This window comes from Oncorhynchus keta, chromosome 28 (genome assembly GCF_023373465.1).
Source record: "Oncorhynchus keta strain PuntledgeMale-10-30-2019 chromosome 28, Oket_V2, whole genome shotgun sequence".
NCBI lineage: Eukaryota > Metazoa > Chordata > Actinopteri > Salmoniformes > Salmonidae > Oncorhynchus > Oncorhynchus keta.
In genome coordinates this window covers 29,876,938-29,898,562 of record NC_068448.1, presented here as the reverse complement: position 1 = coordinate 29,898,562, position 21,625 = coordinate 29,876,938, and the positions used below count along the sequence as shown (strand labels likewise).

The following is a 21,625-nucleotide window of genomic DNA, read 5'->3' as shown; positions in this document are numbered from 1 at the left end:
TTTGGCCTAAAGATAGTCATGATGTTTTCGATCTTCCTCTAATAAAATCCATACAAAGGTTGTTTGGGGGAAATAAGAAATATTTAAATAAAGTTGGAACATCTGTGAGATTTTGTTGTTACCCAGGTCTCCATTACAACGATTAGTCTGTAGATGCTACAAAGTAAGTCTTGGTGTCTTTTCAAAACTTACCGTGCGCTCTGAAATATGAGTAGTGTTTACATTAAGAATGCAATTTATTTACTTTAATATATAGATAACATAAATATAACATATTTAACATACAGTGCCTTGCGAAAGTATTCGGCCCCCTTGAACTTTGCGACCTTTTGCCACATTTCAGGCTTCAAACATAATGATATAAAACTGTATTTTTTTGTGAAGAATCAACAACAAGTGGGACACAATCATGAAGTGGAATGACATTTATTGGATACTTCAAACTTTTTTAACCAATCAAAAACTGAAAAATTGGGCGTGCAAAATTATTCAGCCCCTTTACTTTCAGTGCAGCAAACTCTCTCCAGAAGTTCAGTGAGGATCTCTGAATGATCCAATGTTGACCTAAGGGACTAATGATGATAAATACAATACACCTGTGTGGAATCAAGTCTCTGTATAAATGCACCTGCACTGTGATAGTCTCAGAGGTCCGTTAAAAGCGCAGAGAGCATCATGAAGAACAAGGAACACACCAGGCAGGTCCGAGATACTGTTGTGAAGAAGTTTAAAGCCGGATTTGGATACAAAAAGATTTCCCAAGCTTTAAACATCCCAAGGAGCACTGTGCAAGCGATAATATTGAAATGGAAGGAGTATCAGACCACTGCAAATCTACCAAGACCTGGCCGTCCCTCTAAAATTTCAGCTCATACAAGGAGAAGACTGATCAGAGATGCAGCCAAGAGGCCCATGATCACTCTGGATGAACTGCAGAGATCTACAGCTGAGGTGGGAGACTCTGTCCATAGGACAACAATCAGTCGTATATTGCACAAATCTGGCCTTTATGGAAGAGTGGCAAGAAGAAAGCCATTTCTTAAAGATATCCATAAAAAGTGTCGTTTAAAGTTTGCCACAAGCCACCTGGGAGACACACCAAACATGTGGAAGAAGGTGCTCTGGTCAGATGAAACCAAAATTGAACTTTTTGGCAACAATGCAAAATGTTATGTTTGGCGTAAAAGCAACACAGCTCATCACCCTGAACACACCATCCCCACTGTCAAACGTGGTGGTGGCAGCATCATGGTTTGGGTCTGCTTTTCTTCAGCAGGGACAGGGAAGATGGTTAAAATTGATGGGAAGATGGATGGAGCCAAATACAGGACCATTCTGGAAGAAAACCTGATGGAGTCTGCAAAAGACCTGAGACTGGGACGGAGATTTGTCTTCCAAAAAGACAATGATCCAAAACATAAAGCAAAATCTACAATGGCATGGTTCAAAAATAAACATATCCAGGTGTTGGAATGGCCAAGTCAAAGTCCAGACCTGAATCCAATCGAGAATCTGTGGAAAGAACCGAAAACTGCTGTTCACAAATGCTCTCCATCCAACCTCACTGAGCTCGAGCTGTTTTGCAAGGAGGAATGGGAAAAAATGTCAGTCTCTCGATGTGCAAAACTGATAGAGACATACCCCAAGCGACTTACAGCTGTAATCGCAGCAAAAGGTGGCGCTACAAAGTATTAACTTAAGGGGGCTGAATAATTTTGCACGCCCAATTTTTCAGTTTTTGATTTGTTAAAAAAGTTTGAAATATCCAATAAATGTCGTTCCACTTCATGATTGTGTCCCACTTGTTGTTGATTCTTCACAAAAAAATACAGTTTTATATCTTTATGTTTGAAGCCTGAAATGTGGCAAAAGGTCGCAAAGTTCAAGGGGGCCGAATACTTTCGCATGGCACTGTATATATAATTATAATCGTATTTGTTTACTGATTTACTCACACCCAATGCCTTTCATCAAAATATTTGAATCTCAAGAAGTAAGACACATCGTTGAAAGTTAGAAAAGTGTTGCAGCGTTGTTAGCATGCTGGAGCGCGCCTGCTCAAGCTGAGGACCTACAGGATGGTAAGAACCCGTTAGCTACAGGCAATTTGATGTGTTTCATAATAGAGGATGCTTTTTTTGTGAATGTTGCCACCCAGTACTTTTTGAAAATGTAAAAAAAATATTTGTTTCTGAAGACTGGCAAGCTGTCGAAACACCTTTAAGCAGTTGTTATTTATGTCTGTAGTTCAAATTAAAGAGTTGTAACTTTTTGGCTTCGTGCTTTTTCTTGGGCGTCAAATTTGTAGATTTTTTTTTCTAAACACATATACATTTTAATATATATCTTAAATTAGCACGTTTTCATGGATTTGAGGATGCATTTTTGAAGCCCATTCTTAGCCTACAAAACGAGGATCCCAGAAGTAGCGTCACTTTCATAGAGTATTGGTGTTTTATAAATGCAGCATTTGTGTTCTTGGTTTCAAGTTTTGAATGTAACGTCATATCAGTAGTTGGCTAAATCTCCCCCTCATTTCCCTTTCTAGACCTTAGTTATTCATGGGTCTTCAATGAATACCCATACTTCGTCCAGCAAGACAACAGGCGCTTCGTATCTCAGGAGACTGGCAACCTGTACATCGCCAAAGTGGAGCCCTCAGATGTGGGCAACTATACCTGTGTGGTGATGAACAGCATCACAAAGGGCAAAGTTCATAGCTCACCCACATCTCTGGTCCTGAGGAAAGATGGTAAGCTTATTAATCAGAAGACCTTGCATAATGATTCATAACATACAGATAGCAGGCATTGTAGGTAGGCATTCATTGAGCCAGATAACATTTTGTAGTATAATAAAAATTGACTTTTATTTTGAAGACACCTTAAACATGATGTTGAATAAATGTGTTATGAATGTGGGTTGAATGATACGGCGACATTCATGAAGATGTCATGGCTGGTTTCATAAAGGCGTTATGTACAGTATACAGTATACAGTATATGCATTGTTTAGTTGCCAGGCCATGTTCATTATAACACTATGTAGGCTTTATCACCGATGATCCAGGTGCCTTATTTTCTTACTCTGCTTTTTAAACAACTGCCTGTACTTGGAGGAATCCAATGAACTGTTCCTTATAGCTACAGTATCTCTGCAGCACTTCACGCTTTTGCAGAAAGTAAACACTGCCTTTGGGTTAAATTAAACATTTAAATATTAACCATACATTCAAAATCAGCCAGACCCTCAAGAGATAACCTTAGTGTATTCCACCCAGGAACGGAGGCTTTTAAATTATTTGATGCTGTTATTTCGCTACTCTCCCTCTAATGCATGCTTAAAGCTGCAATATGTAACTTTTTAGGGCGACCCTGACAAATTCATTAAAAACAAGTGTAAGAATTTGTAGATCTGCCGTCCTATGTGCGCTATTTCTATGCTTCCTGTTCTTAAGTGTCATTTTTGCCTCTTTTACTTTCGTTTTTGCACACCAGTTTCAAACAGCAGAAAATACAATATTTTTGCTTATGGAAAATATGTTTCACAGCAGTTTAGATGGTACAATGATTATCTACGCTATACTTGCTTGATTTGTCACATAAACTGAAATTAGGTGAACTATTAGAATTTCTGCAACCAGGAAATGATGGAGCGATTTCTGCATAGTGTACCTTTAAGTGGAGTAGTAGTTTAGTTCACCTAAGAAATAGTGTTTATGCATGTATTTTTTTCTGTTAGTTTTAAAATGCTTTTGCTGGGCCTCACAATGCAAGGTAGCGTAGCTTGTATGTCATGAATAATGGAAGCATGAACAACAACTACTTGTACTTGTACGTCATAGGAGTAATGGGAGAATACGAGCCGAAAATAGAAGTTCATTTCCCCGACACCGTACCAGCAGCAAAAGGATCAGTGGTTACGCTGGAGTGTTTTGCTCTTGGGAAGTAAGCTGTATTTCTTGGAGCATGTTTTCAATCTTCCCTCTTCTTTCACTCACTTAAAGCATTTTGGGACTTTTATAGAGAAGTGTCACTAGGGCAATTATGTTTGTTCGACTGTGGCATCGCTCTATTATTCGTCAGAACAGCCTTTGAATGCAATGATTGTCAACGTCAGTTTGTGAAGGGCCACAAGCATACTTTCTTCAAATGACTTTCTTTATTTAATCGATAGAATACGAAAATTAGTTGCATAAAATCTCGTTAGATATGGTCTAACAGAGAAGATGTGGAGTCGACACTCTAGATCTCTAACATGTTTTGCTTTCTGTCTTTCCTAGCCCTGTCCCTGAGATTACTTGGAAGAGGGCTAACGGAGTCCCGTTCCCCAGCAAAGTGAAGATGAAGTACTCCAATGCCGTCTTGGAGATCCCCAGCTTCCAACAAGACGACACGGGGGGCTATGAGTGTGTGGCCGAAAACAAGATGGGGAAGAACATCGCTACAGGCCGGTTGGCCTTCCATGGTACTGTCACCCTGTGGGATCGCAAATATAATTTTAACCATCAGGCGAGTCAGTTAAAAACACTCCTTTTTACAATGACAGCCTGATAAGTGGCTAGAGGCAAGTGCAGCAATAGATAATGAAAATGATATGTACAATAAAGTTACAAAACAAGAATATATATATATACATATATATACATTTTATTTAACCTTTATTTAACCAGGTAGGCTAGTTGAGAACAAGTTCTAATTTACAACTGCAACCTAGCCAAGATAAAGCAAAGCAGTGCGACACAAACAACAACACAGAGTTACACATGGAATAAACAAGTGTAACCGATGTGAAATGGCCAGCTAGTTAGCAGTGGTGCGCGCTAATAGCATTTCAATCAGTGACGTCACTTGCTCTGAGACCTTGAAGTAGTGGTTCCCCTAGCTCTGCAAGGGCCGGGGCTTTTGTGGAGCGATGGGTAACGATGCTTCGTGGGTGTCAGTTGTTGATGTGTGCAGAGGGTCCCTTGTTCGAGCCTGGGTATGGGTGAGGGGACGGACAATTTATACTGTTACACAAGCGTACAGTCAAAAACGCAATAGGGGAAAAAAGAAAGTCTATATACAGTGTGTGCAAATGGCGTGAGGAGGTAAGGCAATAAATAGGCCATAGTAGCAAGTAATTACAATTTAGCAAATGAACACTGGAGTGATAGATGTGCAGATGATGATGTGCAAGTAGAAATACTGGTGTGCAAAAGAGCAAAAAAGTTCATAAAAACAATATGGGGATGAGGTAGGTAGATTGGATGGGCTATTTACAGATGGGCTATGTACAGCTGCAGTGATCATTTAGCTATTTTAGCTGATGTCTTCAGCGATCTTTGCAATTCTTTCCAGTCACTGGCAGCAGAGAACTGGAAGGAAAGGCGGCCAATACCCCTGTTGGCTTTGGGGATGACCAGTGAGATATACCTGCTGGAGCGCATGCTACGGGTGGGTGTTGTTATCGTGACCAGTGAGCTGAGATAAGGCGGAGCTTTGCCTACCAAAGACTTATAGATGACCTGGAGCCAGTGCGTCTGGCGACGAATATGTAGCAAGGGCCAGCCAATTAGAGCATACAGGTCGCAGTGGTGGGTGGTATATGGGGCTTTGGTGACAAAACGGATGGCACTGTGATATACTGCATCCAGTTTGCTATTTTGTAAATTACATCACCGAAGTCGAGGATCGGTTGGATAGTCAATTTCACTAGGGTATGTTTGGCGGCGTGAGTGAAGGACGCTTTGGTGCAGGATAGCAAACCGATTCTATATTTAATTTTGGATTGGAGATGTTTAATGTGAAGGAGAGTTTACAGTCTCGGCAGACACCTAGGTCAGAACCGTCCAGTGTAGTGATGCAAGTTGGACGGTCGGAACTAGAAGCACAAGCATTTCGCTACACTTGCATTAACAACTGCTAACCATGTGTATGTGACCAATAAAATTTGATTTGATTTGATTGTGGCCTATGGAATGTTGTCCCACTCCTCTTCAATGGCTGTGCGAAGTTGCTGGATATTGGCGGGAACTGGAACACGCTGTTGTACATTTCAATCCAGAGCATCCCAAACATGCTCAATGGGTGATATGTCTGATGAGTATGCAGGCCATGGAAGAACTGGGACATTTTCAGCTTCCATGAATTGTGTACAGATCCTTGCGACATGGGTGATGGCGGCAGATGAATGGCACGACAATAGGCATCAGGATCTCGTCACGATATCTCTTTGCATTCAAATTGCCATCGATAAAATGCAGTTGTGTTCTTTGTCTGTAGCTTATGCCTGCCGATACCATAACCCCCCTCCGTCACCATGGGGCACTTTTTTCACAATGTTGACATCAGTAAACCGCTCGCCCACACAACTCCATAGACTGTCTGCAATCTGCCTTGTACAATTGAAACCGGGATTCATCCGTGAAGAGCACACTTCTCCAACGTGCCAGTGGCCATCGAAGATTAACATTTTCCCACTGAAGTTGGTTACGACGCCGAACTGCAGTCAGGTCAAGACCATGGTGAGGACGATGAGCAAACAGATGAGGTTCCTGAGACGGTTTCTGACAGTTTGTGCAGAAATTCTTCGGTTGTACAAACCCACAGTTTCATCAGCATCCGGGTGGCTGGTCGCAGATAATCCCGCAGGTGAAGAAGCCGGAAGTGGAGGTCCTGTGCTAGGGTGGTGACACGTGGTCTGCGGTTGTGAGACCGGTTCGAATAACTGCCAAATTCTCAAAAACTACATTGGAGGCAGCTTATGGTAGATAAATGAACATTACATTATCTGGCAAGAGCTCTGGTGGACATTCATGCAGTCTGTGGCATTGTGTTGTGTGACAAAACTGCACATTTTAGAGTGGCCTTTTATTATCCCCAGCACAAGCTGCACCTGTGTAATGATCATGCTGGTTAATCAGATTCTTGATATGCCACACCTGTCAGGTGAATGGATTATCTTGGCAAAGGAGAAATGCTCACTAACAGGGATGTATGGAACATTCCGGGGATATTTTATTTCAGCTCATGAAACATGGGACAAACACTTGTTGTATTTATATTTTTGTTTAATGTGCATTGTTGTTATCTGTAAGCATTGCAAGCAACTCTGTTTTTGATTTTCAGTTATCATTCTGGTAGAAAACATTTCCAGTTGGGACAGACAGTCTCACATTGGAAGTATATTTGGCAATACTTTTACTTCAATTATTTCATTTTTTTTATGCCTGGATTGCTTCTGCTTCCTCTCCTTCTCTTTCCCATGGTCTCGTGGCTGAGGCAAAATAACACTTTCCTAATTGGAGTTGACAGAATGTTAACAAGTGACAATGGTGTTAAAAGACTTTCTGCAAAAGCTCCTTGAAACCCAGTTTGGTGCTGGGAATAGGTCAGAGGTGAGTTTGGCTGTGAAACCGATTTGAATTATGATCTCTACAGTCTGGGAGCGTTGCAGGTGAAGAGCTTTGTGTCATCTCTGTAAGAATTCCCTAATCTCTAGTGCATCCAAGTACATGATAGCGCTGCTTACAGAGGGTGACACAGTTTGAACAGAGAATTGCACATTGTTCCTCACTGTGAAGCCAAGTGCATGTTTGTGTTACTAAAGATAGCAGATACAGTAGATACTGCCCCTTTGCAGTGAAAGGGACATTGTCCTGTGTAGGGTGCAGCTTTCGGATGGGACGTTAAACGGAAGTCCTGACTCTCTGTGATCACAAAAGATCCCGTGGCACTTATCGTATGAGTAGGGGTGTTAACCCCGGTGTCCTGGCTAAAATTTACAATCTGGCCCTCATACCATCATGGCCAGCTAATCACCAACAGCTTTCCGTTGACTCGTTCATCCCCTCCCCTCTCCCTTGCAATTCTTCACCACGTCATTGCTGTAAAAGAGAATGTGTTCTCAGTCAACCTACTTAGTAAAATATGGGTTAAATCAATTTAATAAATAAAAAATACAGTAGAGTTTTGTCTACTGTTTTGCAAAAAAAAAAGTGTTGAGAATTTGCATTTAGTGTATAAACAATGAGAAATTACTAACTGTAAGAAAAGGTTATTGTTTTGGCCATGTGGATCCCAGTTTTGCTCACGTAGATCCCAGTTTCCCTAACAGTGTTCAAGCAGTCGAGAAAAACTGTAAGAGGGCTTCCCCTTTAAAACCCTCTACTAATATGCAGTCAGTCATTGACATGGAGTATTTTGGATCTTTCTTAGCCAAACCTCAGTGGATTCAGACCATGAGAGACACAGCCCTGGCCATAGAGGAGAGGCTTCACTGGGAGTGCAGGGCCAACGGGAAGCCCAAACCCTCCTACAACTGGCTGAAAAATGGTCAAGTGCTGATCACTGAGGTAAACTCCACCTTCCCATCCATCTCTCATGAGTCTTACAGAAAGGAAGGCACTAGCACACTGAACATTTCACAATCGAATCCAACTTTTAGGAGTATAAGCAATATCCAGGCACCTTCCTTACATTGAAACATTGCTTTTGCACCTGTGACATGGGTGTGCATGGAGAGAGATATTGCGTGTGTGTGAGAGAAAGATAGCGTATCAGACTCTCGACAAGCTGCTCCATTTCAAGAGAACAGGCAAACACTCTCCATTATTCATAGCCCATGTTCAGGCTTCTGCGGATTGAGTTAATCTACTGTGAAAAGTACACGACAGCAAACCAAACTTAAGCACCCAGAGAAGTGCATCTAGATGTTTCTAGCACATGCACTTTTCTACCACTTTGTTATTGTTTACATTAGCTGGATATTTTGTTTAATTTGACTCCTTACCAAATTCCTCCTAATGGTTATTTTTACTGTGATAAGTGTGTTTTATTATATTATGTTCATATGACCTTAACATTTACTTGTACTCCACATGCTACTTGTGTCTGTGCCTTGTCAGGAGAGGGTCTACGTTGACAATGGGGTCCTGTTGATCTCATCTTTGAACCTGTCTGATGCCGGGATGTACCAGTGTGTGGCTGAGAATAAATATGGTGTCATCTATTTCAGCACTGAGCTCATGGTCTTAGGTATGGTGGCTTTTATCCATTTCTTAAACATTGTGTGACTGTCTAACAAATCCAAAAGGTCATATTACTGTTCTTTGAAAGGTTAGAAGGATTCGATAATAATGGGGTCAATAATAATGTTTTTTACGTTTCCTGTATCCTTCAGCCTCTTCTCCAGACTTCACTGGTAACCTGCTCAGAGCCCTGCTTAAAGCCAAGGCCGGCACCATAGTGACTCTAGAGTGTAAGCCCCAAGCCTACCCCACCGCTAGCATCCTGTGGAAGAAAGGCAACCAACCCATCCACACCAATGACAGGTAACGTCTTACAGTACATTCTATATATGGTTCGATTCCCCCTTTCTTCTACACCCATATTAGTGCTTCATATTACATTGATCAGACGATGATCTGTTCCTAATTTTTTTTAGCCTTATTTAGACAGGTACAAGAAGATACTGATTTCTGCAAGATAGGGTGTATTTCTCAATTGGTAATTTTTCTTTGGTAGTACATACAACCTCTGAAAAGATAGAGACCTTGTAGATTTTTTTTCAAGAAGGAAGAGCTTACATAAAAATAATCTCTACTTATATCAGTTCACTGGTCACGATGGCAACACCCATCCGTAGCACGCGCTCCAGCAGGTGTATCTCACTGATCATCCCTAAAGCCAACACCTCATTTGGCCGCCTTTCGTTCCAGTTCTCTGCTGCCTGTGACTGGAACGAATTGCAAAAATCGCTGAAGTTGGAGACTTTTATCTCCCTCACCAACTTCAAACATCTGCTATCTGAGCAGCTAACCGATCGCTGCAGCTGTACATAGTCTATCGGCAAATAGCCCACCCATTTTTACCTACCTCATCCCCATACTGTTTTTATTTGTTTACTTTTCTGCTCTTTTGCACACCAATATCTATACCTGTACATGACCATCTGATCATTTATCACTCCAGTGTTAATCTGCAAAATTGTAATTATTCGCCTACCTCATGCGTTTTGCACACAATGTATATAGACTCCCCTTTTTTTTCTTCCTATTGTGTTATTGACTTGTTAATTGTTTACTCCATGTGTAACTCTGTGTTGTCTGGTCACACTGCTATGCTTTATCTTGGCCAGGTCGCAGTTGCAAATGAGAACTTGTTCTCAACTAGCCTACCTGGTTAAATAAAGGTGAAATAAAATAAAATTTAAAAATCATTTGAAATCATATCAAGAAAATATCTAAATGTCAATGACTTGCTATTAGTTTCATAACTGATTGTGTACACTAAAAATGTTTAAATAGAATGTTCACAATAACAGACACAATTCAAGGTCAATGGGTTAGAATTTACCCACTGGGCACAGACATCAATTCATTGTCTATTCCACGTTGGTTCAATGTAATTTAATTGAAATGACGTGGAAACAAAATTGATTCAACCAGTGTTTAACCAGTGTGTAGATTTATTTCAAAGGATTAATTGCCCACTGGTGCCCACTGGTGTTGATAGGGTTAAACACATGACAAGTTGAATGTAAACAGGGTCATGTTTATTTTCGTTTTCATTTTCCATTACAGAACATTTTTAAAAGTTTTCTGTCCAATGCCTTAATGAAAATGACCCAGTGTAGAGGACATGAGTCGGGCTTATGGTATCCCAATGAGGTAGCCCTGCCTGGGAGAAAAGCAAAGCACCCTTTAATGGTTCAAACAGCCGACCAATCAGTCTGTTACCAGCGCTTAGCAAACTTTTCTACCAAATACAATGTTATTTTGCAGAAAACAAATTAACAACAGACTTTCAGCATGCTTATTTGAAAGGGCACTCAACATGCTCGGCACTGACACAAATGACGGATGATTGGCTGAAACATACATGTCTATCTCTTCTGGCTCAAAGTTGGGTAGAGAGTGACTGCATCACTATTGGTCGTTGTGCGAGATGTTGATGTGTTGAAGGTCGCGAACTGTCTGCTTAAACAGATTGGACATTCATCTGTACCACACAAGATATGGAACCAGAGGCCTTTTCACAGTCTTCAGGTCTAGCATAGAAGCTTGGAAACACACAGTATTAAATAGAGCCATAACAACATGTAACTCTCTGCCACCCCAGATAACTCAAGCTAGCAATAAAATAAGATTTTAAAAAAACAGATAAAAGAACACCATATGGCACGATGGGGACTTTGAATAGACACACAGACATTATGTATTTTGTACTGTATTTTGCATTGTATTATGTATTGTGTGATTATGTGATGCGAGGTTGTCTCGCCTGGCTATCTTGAGATGAATGTGGGTCGCTCTGGATGGGAGCATCTGCTAAGTTACTAAATTGTGATGTACATGTAGTGTTTTGTATATTATGTATTTTATTTGTGTTTTGATTTCTGTTTGGACCCCCATAAGAGTAGCCGTTGCCCCGGCAGCAGCTAATTGGGGATCCTAATAAACACTACTAATACTAGTGCCAGCCTCGGCCCCTGGTGGAATTTCCTATTCGACTAACAGTTAAGACTGTTTCTCCCGTGGGAGACTGGGGTTCAGATTCTACCCGTGTCACCAGTTTCTCCATCTACCCCCACAGAATCACTCTCTCTCCAGGTGGAACTTTGAGAATCACTAATGTGACCAAGTATGATGCAGGCAGCTACACCTGCTTTGCCAGAAACCGATTTGGGACCTCCAGCACCACTGGAAGACTCCTCATCACAGGTAAGGTGTTGCATTACACAGTAGTTTAGCCCTAACCAAACCTACACTCTGTCTAACTAAGGGTTACCAAAGGTAAGAGCTAAGCTAGCTCTTCTCTGATACTGAGCTCAGACTTGAGGGCAGAAAACATTACCAGATTCATGGTTTCCATCCCACAGTTTCCCTACTGTACATTTTGCAGTAGGTATAATAATACATTGGAAAGGTGTTCGTGAAACTACTTTATCTTTGTATACTTGGATGCAGCCAACCAATTGACTCAAACAAATGAAATGACCCTGAGCCGAAATAAAGTTGTAAAAGTATGCTTTTATTGCCGATTTTGAAGTGTATTTCTAGAGGAGGGGTTGTTGGTTGCTCATGCAACTATTAACCTCTTCAATTCTGACGCTCTCTGGTGGCATTTTCTAAACGATGCATAATATTATATACTATCCTCAAAGTACATTTCGGATTCAAAGCTATAAGTCCTACAAGCACATGCTTAGTACTGTTAGAAAGGTAACTGACTACTTTTTTAGGTTTTAAATCAAATATGTCACCAATTAATGTTACAAAAGGATTAGTAAAATAAAATGATGGCACTCTAAGCATGCACACAGCTATTTTGAAAGTGCAGGGCTTGTGCAACATACATTTTTGTCTCATAGGAATCTTTTGTCTTACAAGAATGATATACATAAATGAGGAGAAAGTTTTAGTTTCTATCTATCCATTGATGCAAATATATCCCCTGTCTGATGCCCAGTTCCTCCACGAGAGCGCAATAGGAGATCATATGACATCTCTTGGCCACTTGAAACCAGTTGTGTCTGGTTTGGGTAGTGAGTCACTGTTCCAAAATGGCTGAACAGATTTTCAAGCATGACCATAGGAATCAGGCATTTCAAGTTATTGGGTCAGTGTTTTAAAATAAAACACAGACAGGTGAGAAAACATCAAACTATTTTCCCATTCACTTTTCCTATTGTATATTAGTGAGATAGATCAACGGTGCATGTGGAGGATGCATACAAAGGAAATGTGGCTAGATAAAGAAATGCATTGCTTTATATTGACCATCAGGGTGTACCCTTTCCATGCATACTAAATGTTTTCACTTTTGGTGACTTGATCTGCATAGCATACTCTATGAATATGACTATAGCTCATGATTTATGGCCTTTGTGTGAGGTGTGGTGGGGGGTGGAGGTAATGACATTTCCAGCAGTACGATTTGAGTAAAATATCCAAAAAGACAAGGGCTGTAGCATTCAAATGATATGTCAATTTTCAAACAAAAATAAGAGGGGGGGTACCCCCCCCCCCCACTCGCCGGGCCCTGTACAGGGCCAAAAGAACAACCCCTCAGAGTTAACAGGTGAGCCGAATGGTAACTGTCGAATAATTTGGCTGCCAAACACTGCATTTATTTTTAAACCATACTATGGTATTTGCGTTTTCCGAGGATTTATTCAGAGAAGAGATATACGTATAGAGAATCATGAGACATCTTTTACATATTGTTCATGCTGAGGCTCCAAATACAATCCCTTCAATAGTGATACATTTCTTATCCCTTCATTCTTTCTTTTATGATTTATTGATTTTATTTAGCAAGATAGAGCAAGGTTGTAATTAATTGCCCTGACTTTTGAAGCGCAGTGGCCTCCGACAAACAATGGCTGTAGTGGTTGCAACTCAGTGTGCCCTTATTGTGTGGTCAGCAGGTGCTCTGTGTGTGTAAGCATGTGTCTGTGGGTTAACTCATCTCGTGGATAACAGTCCCACCACCTCGAAGTATAAATCACCTCTGCTTTTTTATCGGATTTATCTGGGTATTGTAATTGCTTTCAGGATTACCAAAGATTATTCCAGTCATGTCAGCAAACAGTATCAGCTCTTATTAGTAACAAGCCTGTTTAATAACCCTTTACTTGGCTAATCTGTTGTAATACTTCCATAATTCTGCCTGAATACTGTAAGACTTATTGCTTTACATAGCCCGTCTGTTTATGACAGCAAGTGTAACATTTCCACTATCCATAATTACCTTGTTTCAGGGTTGAGTAGGTTACTTTCTAAATGTAATCCATTAGTTACTAGTTACCTGTCAAATTGGAATCAGTAATGTAACTTTTGGATTACCAAAACTCAGTAACATATGAATACATTCAGTTACTTTTAGATTACTTTCCCCATAGGAGGCATTAGAAGAAGACAACATTTTATGTTACCAATTTAATTATTGCAGGATAAACCAATGTAGCTGGCTGTAATGGTTGTCTTCTGTGTACGAAGGATCGGACCAAAGAGCAGCTTGGTTAGAGTTCAACATGTGTAATAAAGACCATAACCGTGAACACTACAAAATACCACAACAGTCCTATCTGGTGCATAGACAGAAGACAAACACCCACAAAATACCCAAAGAACATGGCTGCCTAAATATGGTTCCCAATCAGAGACAACGATAAGCACCTGCCTCTAATTGAGAACCAATCTAGGCAACCATAGACTTACATAAACACCTAGAAAGGAAACAGCCCCATAAACATATAAAACCCGTAGACAAGACAAACTCATACATCACCCATGTCACACCCTGACCTAACCAAAATAACAAGGAAAACAAAGAACACTAAGGTCAGGGTGTGACACTGGCCATATATGGATGTTACATTTTACTTTATTGGGTTGGTTATGTTACCCATCGCTAACCCATCGCTTTCTACTACTACATAATAATAATACAATGAAATTATATCTTTACAAAAAAAACTGTTTTTAATGTAGGCTGGGATCTGCACTATGTAGCTGTTGCAAGAGCGCATTTTTCACTGGCTGTCCACTGGTTTCAAAAACAATGATTGATAAGCAGTTTATACTTCTTGAATTCAACTATTATTGGGTTCAAATACACATTTAGATTTGTTAACAGCCATCCACAACACCCACAATCCGTAAGACGCAAATAGCTAAATAAGAGAGCAGCATTGTGATTCACATCAATGAGCTACTTAGATACCAATAATAAGTGATATCTGTATCGCTGTAGACTAAACCACTGCTGTCATCCTTACACCCAAGCGTTTATTCAAGTTGGATATTCTTTGGATGCCGACAGTAGTCGCACCATTGGAAGTCTAAGCTTGGACTGTAGCCTACAAAATACTATTCCTGCTCTTTTCCCGCGATCCATCAAACACATAGTGGTCTCTGACTTGTGATCAGACTCGCACAGGTGTAACTAACTTAAACTTTTTTTCAATGCTGATTTGAATGTCATTGAGAAAACAGAAGTGTCAATGATTTATTTTTCGCAAACATCCTTTCTGAATTTAAAAGTAATCCTTGAAGTAATTATTTAGTTTTCCAAACGTATTTGTAATCTGATTACAATATTTTTGCTGTTAACGTAACGGATTACAGTTACCGTTTAAAAAAAAATCCCATACATGTAATGGATGACATGTAATCTGTTACTCTCCAACCCTGCTTGTTATTGAACAAGATATAGACAAACAGAATAGCTTGACCGAATAGCATTTGATCATACATTGGAATTTTCAGTTTACTTCCTGAATTGACCGAAATGTAATTGACCCCATCCCTGGTGCTAAGTGCGTGGGATTGTTTTTACATTTTGGACAGATCCAACAAGAATTACTCAGGGGCCAGTGGACATGGAGATCATAGTGGGTGAGAGCATCGTGCTGCCCTGCCAGATCGCCTGTGACCCTGTCCTTGATGTCTTCTTCACCTGGGCTTTCAACGGACAGCTCATCACCAAGACAGACAGGCATTTTGAGCTAGTGGGAGGGGTGAGTGACCGACACACTTTCTTCTACACTATTTCTTTGAACATTTGGACATCTGGCATATCTTTCTCAATTCGGTCACATTTGTTCAACTCCAGGGTGTGGTGTCCCCTGATTTCCCCAATTTGTTTTTAGGGGAGACTTTGGCCCTGTTCAAATACTTTTAAACGCAGACTCTTCCTAACACATTGATTGCTGTAAGCAATGGCTCTATCACATACCTTTAACTTAACCAATCCAGCCATGCTGTCATTGTAAATAAGAATTAGTTCTCAATTGTCTGGTTAATATTTAAATAAAAATCCAGCCATGTCAGATGAGTGATCCAATCAGATCCTTCAAGGAAGGAAGCAGGCATTCTTTAAAGTATTTTTTGAGCAGGGCCTTTGGCTAGTTGTAGCTCTGGATTGGTTACTGTGGTCAATAGCACATACCCATTATTGCACAATATCCGTGCAAGCCAATTTGTGCTAGGTACACTGAAGCTTGAAAATTGAGAGCTATACTTTCATGTAAATAAGAAAGCGGCACGTTCCCATTGGCTTCTGTCCGAATCTTCCGCATGCTCGCGGGAGTTACAGGAAGTAATTAAAACACTTGTTGAGTCTCGATTTTCAAGCTTCTCAAGCACTTGCACGCACTGGCTCACACGCAAATATTTACATTTACATTTACATTTAAGTCATTTAGCAGACGCTCTTATCCAGAGCGACTTACAAATTGGTGCATTCACCTTATGACATCCAGTGGAACAGCCACTTTACAGTAGTGCATCTAAATCTTTTAAGGGGGTGAGAAGGATTACTTTATCCTACCAGGGCCAGACCCTGCTACTTCTCTCTTCTACCTGATAATTCATTGTGTCCACTGGCTTTGAGGTCCAGATTTGAGTTTGAGGGACAAACAGTTCGCAAAAATTAAGATTTGATTTGAAATGTAACCACCTACACTTGTTCAGGGGACTGCGCTGTTAATGTGCGAAAGCTACAGCACTTAGTAGTGGGGCTTGCGACAAGCCACACTGGAGATAATGTATGAATAAATTTTGATTTATAGTTGTTATTATTGTTCTTTACAACGTTACTCCTCTTACACCATTTAAGATAAAAATACCCTTCGAACTTTGAAAGTGTGTCAATTACAACTTTTGGATATATTTTCTACTTTTTGTCCTCCATCCACTTTTATGAGATTTCCTCTGCATTCTAAAAGGTTCCAGAGTGACATCATCTCTCCCAACATTCTATTCACTGTAAACAAAGTCACTTTAGAAACAAATCAGCTACTTTGACCACTTTCCCAACAACTAAGAGGAAAGGGTAGAGGTTAGGACATCTTCCTGTCCTTCTCTGCTATTCAAATCTGTAATCAGAACAGAATTATCTGGTGCCGATTATTATACGTTATTTTACACTGAACAAAAAATATAAACACAACATGTAAAGTGTTGGTCCCAAGTTTTATGAGCAGAAATGTTACAAACGCACAAAAAATACATTTCTCTAAAATGTTGCGTACACATTAGTTTACATCCCTGTTAGTGAGCATTTCTCCTTTGCCAAGATAATCCATCCACCTGACAGGTGTGGCATATCAAGAAGCTGATTAAACAGCATGATCATTACACAGGTGCACCTTGTGCTGGGGACATTAAAAAAGGCCACTCTAAATCTGCAGTTTTGTCACACAACACCATGCCACAGATGTCTCAAGTTTTGAGGGAACGTGCAATTGGCATGCTGACTGCAGTAAGTCCACCAGAGCTGCTGCCAGAGAAAATCCATGTTCATTTCTCTACGTTGTTTCAGAGGATGTAGCAGTACATCCAACCGGCCTCACAGCCTCAGAACACGTGTATGGCGTCGTATGGGCGAGCGGTTTGCTGATGTCAACGTTGTGAACAGAGTGCCCCATGGTGGCAGTGGGGTTATGGATATATTTTCTACTTTTTGTCCTCCATCCACTTTCATGGGATTCATGGGCAGGAATAAGCTACAGACCATGAATACAATTGCATTCTATTGACGGCGATTTGAATGCACAAAGGCCCATTATTTTTAAGGCATCTGTGATCAACAGATGCATATCTGTATTCCCAGTCATGTGAAATCCATAGATTAGGGTCTAATTAATTTATTTCAACCCAGTAACTCAATAGAATCTTTGAAATTGTTGCGTTTATATTCTTGTTCAGTATAGTAATATGTAGCCTAGTTGGTATGTGAACTGCTGACAGTCTTCCCTGTAGCCTAGTTGGTGTGTGAACTACTGACTGTCTTCCCTGTAGCCTAGTTGGTGTGTGAACTGCTGACAGTCTTCCCTGTAGCCTAGTTGGTGTGTGAACTACTGACTGTCTTCCCTGTAGCCTAGTTGGTGTGTGAACTACTGACTGTCTTCCCTGTAGCCTAGTTGGTGTGTGAACTACTGACTGTCTTCCCTGTAGCCTAGTTGGTGTGTGAACTACTGACTGTCTTCCCTGTAGCCTAGTTGGTGTGTGAACTACTGACTGTCTTCCCTGTAGCCTAGTTGGTGTGTGAACTACTGACTGTCTTCCCTGTAGCCTAGTTGGTGTGTGAACTGCTGACAGTCTTCCCTGTAGCCTAGTTGGTGTGTGAACTACTGACTGTCTTCCTGTAGCCTAGTTGGTGTGTGAACTACTGACTGTCTTCCCTGTAGCCTAGTTGGTGTGTGAACTTGCTGACTGTCTTCCCTGTAGCCTAGTTGGTGTGTGAACTTGCTGACTGTCTTCCCTGTAGCCTAGTTGGTGTGTGAACTGCTGACTGTCTTCCCTGTAGCCTAGTTGGTGTGTGAACTGCTGACAGTCTTCCCTGTAGCCTAGTTGGTGTGTGAACTACTGACTGTCTTCCCTGTAGCCTAGTTGGTGTGTGAACTACTGACTGTCTTCCCTGTAGCCTAGTTGGTGTGTGAACTACTGACTGTCTTCCCTGTAGCCTAGTTGGTGTGTGAACTTGCTGACTGTCTTCCCTGTAGCCTAGTTGGTGTGTGAACTGCTGACTGTCTTCCTGTAGCCTAGTTGGTGTGTGAACTTGCTGACTGTCTTCCCTGTAGCCTAGTTGGTGTGTGAACTGCTGACTGTCTTCCCTGTAGCCTAGTTGGTGTGTGAACTGCTGACAGTCTTCCCTGTAGCCTAGTTGGTGTGTGAACTACTGACTGTCTTCCCTGTAGCCTAGTTGGTGTGTGAACTGCTGACAGTCTTCCCTGTAGCCTAGTTGGTGTGTGAACTACTGACTGTCTTCCCTGTAGCCTAGTTGGTGTGTGAACTACTGACTGTCTTCCCTTAGCCTAGTTGGTGTGTGAACTTGCTGACTGTCTTCCCTGTAGCCTAGTTGGTGTGTGAACTTGCTGACTGTCTTCCCTGTAGCCTAGTTGGTGTGTGAACTGCTGACTGTCTTCCCTGTAGCCTAGTTGGTGTGTGAACTGCTAACTGTCTTCCCTGTAGCCTAGTTGGTGTGTGAACTGCTGACTGTCTTCCCTGTAGCCTAGTTGGTGTGTGAACTACTGACTGCCTTCCCTGTAGCCTAGTTGGTGTGTGAACTGCTGACTGTCTTCCCTGTAGCCTAGTTGGTGTGTGAACTGCTGACAGTCTTCCCTGTAGCCTAGTTGGTGTGTGAACTTGCTAACTGTCTTCCCTGTAGCCTAGTTGGTGTGTGAACTGCTGACAGTCTTCCCTGTAGCCTAGTTGGTGTGTGAACTTGCTGACTGTCTTCCCTGTAGCCTAGTTGGTGTGTGAACTTGCTGACTGTCTTCCCTGTAGCCTAGTTGGTGTGTGAACTACTGACTGTCTTCCCTGTAGCCTAGTTGGTGTGTGAACTTGATGACAGTCTTCCCTGTAGCCTAGTTGGTGTGTGAACTGCTGACTGTCTTCCCTGTAGCCTAGTTGGTGTGTGAACTACTGACTGCCTTCCCTGTAGCCTAGTTGGTGTGTGAACTACTGACTGTCTTCCCTGTAGCCTCGTTGGTGTGTGAACTGCTGACAGTCTTCCCTGTAGCCTAGTTGGTGTGTGAACTGCTGACTGTCTTCCCTGTAGCCTAGTTGGTGTGTGAACTGCTGACTGTCTTCCCTGTAGCCTAGTTGGTGTGTGAACTTGCTGACTGTCTTCCCTGTAGCCTAGTTGGTGTGTGAACTGCTGACTGTCTTCCCTGTAGCCTAGTTGGTGTGTGAACTACTGACTGCCTTCCCTGTAGCCTAGTTGGTGTGTGAACTGCTGACTGTCTTCCCTGTAGCCTAGTTGGTGTGTGAACTGCTGACAGTCTTCCCTGTAGCCTAGTTGGTGTGTGAACTTGCTGACTGTCTTCCCTGTAGCCTAGTTGGTGTGTGAACTGCTGACTGTCTTCCCTGTAGCCTAGTTGGTGTGTGAACTGCTAACTGTCTTCCCTGTAGCCTAGTTGGTGTGTGAACTGCTGACTGTCTTCCCTGTAGCCTAGTTGGTGTGTGAACTACTGACTGCCTTCCCTGTAGCCTAGTTGGTGTGTGAACTGCTGACTGTCTTCCCTGTAGCCTAGTTGGTGTGTGAACTGCTGACAGTCTTCCCTGTAGCCTAGTTGGTGTGTGAACTTGCTAACTGTCTTCCCTGTAGCCTAGTTGGTGTGTGAACTGCTGACAGTCTTCCCTGTAGCCTAGTTGGTGTGTGAACTTGCTGACTGTCTTCCCTGTAGCCTAGTTGGTGTGTGAACTTGCTGACTGTCTTCCCTGTAGCCTAGTTGGTGTGTGAACTACTGACTGTCTTCCCTGTAGCCTAGTTGGTGTGTGAACTTGATGACAGTCTTCCCTGTAGCCTAGTTGGTGTGTGAACTGCTGACTGTCTTCCCTGTAGCCTAGTTGGTGTGTGAACTACTGACTGCCTTCCTGTAGCCTAGTTGGTGTGTGAACTACTGACTGTCTTCCCTGTAGCCTCGTTGGTGTGTGAACTGCTGACAGTCTTCCCTGTAGCCTAGTTGGTGTGTGAACTGCTGACTGTCTTCCTGTAGCCTAGTTGGTGTGTGAACTGCTGACTGTCTTCCCTGTAGCCTAGTTGGTGTGTGAACTTGCTGACTGTCTTCCCTGTAGCCTAGTTGGTGTGTGAACTGCTGACTGTCTTCCCTGTAGCCTAGTTGGTGTGTGAACTACTGACTGCCTTCCTGTCGCCTAGTTGGTGTGTGAACTGCTGACTGTCTTCCCTGTAGCCTAGTTGGTGTGTGAACTGCTGACAGTCTTCCCTGTAGCCTAGTTGGTGTGTGAACTTGCTGACTGTCTTCCCTGTAGCCTAGTTGGTGTGTGAACTTGCTGACTGTCTTCCCTGTAGCCTAGTTGGTGTGTGAACTGCTGACTGTCTTCCCTGTAGCCTAGTTGGTGTGTGAACTGCTGACAGTCTTCCCTGTAGCCTAGTTGGTGTGTGAACTACTAACTGTCTTCCCTGTAGCCTAGTTGGTGTGTGAACTACTGACTGTCTTCCCTGTAGCCTAGTTGGTGTGTGAACTACTGACTGTCTTCCCTGTAGCCTAGTTGGTGTGTGAACTACTGACTGTCTTCCCTGTAGCCTAGTTGGTGTGTGAACTTGCTGACTGTCTTCCCTGTAGCCTAGTTGGTGTGTGAACTGCTGACTGTCTTCCCTGTAGCCTAGTTGGTGTGAACTTGCTGACTGTCTTCCCTGTAGCCTAGTTGGTGTGTGAACTGCTGACTGTCTTCCTGTAGCCTAGTTGGTGTGTGAACTGCTGACAGTCTTCCCTGTAGCCTAGTTGGTGTGTGAACTGAACTTCCCCTGTAGCCTAGTTGGTGAACTGTCTCTCCCTGTAGCCTAGTTGGTGTGTGAACTGCTGACTGTCTTCCTGTAGCCTAGTTGGTGTGTGAACTACTGACTGTCTTCCCTGTAGCCTAGTTGGTGTGTGAACTTGCTGACTGTCTTCCCTGTAGCCTAGTTGGTGTGTGAACTTGCTGACTGTCTTCCCTGTAGCCTAGTTGGTGTGTGAACTGCTGACTGTCTTCCCTGTAGCCTAGTTGGTGTGTGAACTTGCTGACTGTCTTCCCTGTAGCCTAGTTGGTGTGTGAACTACTGACTGTCTTCCCTGTAGCCTAGTTGGTGTGTGAACTGAACTTGATGACTGTCTTCCCTGTAGCCTGTTG

General features: G+C 42.1%; 1 protein-coding gene across 3 annotated transcripts in view; it reads left to right on the top strand.

Annotated features, from left to right (window-relative positions):
* Positions 1–21,625, top strand: part of cntn3a.2 (contactin 3a, tandem duplicate 2) — a 77,827-nt gene that overhangs the window by 6,235 nt on the left and 49,967 nt on the right. For 2 of the 3 annotated variants that reach the window (XM_035740677.2, XM_035740678.2), the window contains exons 6-13: positions 2,549–2,752; positions 3,845–3,947; positions 4,283–4,467; positions 8,199–8,335; positions 8,888–9,017; positions 9,163–9,313; positions 11,577–11,704; positions 15,338–15,507. In XM_035740677.2, the coding sequence (XP_035596570.1) occupies positions 2,549–2,752; positions 3,845–3,947; positions 4,283–4,467; positions 8,199–8,335; positions 8,888–9,017; positions 9,163–9,313; positions 11,577–11,704; positions 15,338–15,507 (1,208 nt within the window). Of the gene's footprint in view, positions 1–2,548; positions 2,753–3,499; positions 3,562–3,844; positions 3,948–4,282; positions 4,468–8,198; positions 8,336–8,887; positions 9,018–9,162; positions 9,314–11,576; positions 11,705–15,337; positions 15,508–21,625 lie in introns of those variants that run through there. The other variant, XM_052482723.1, reaches the window with a different exon arrangement.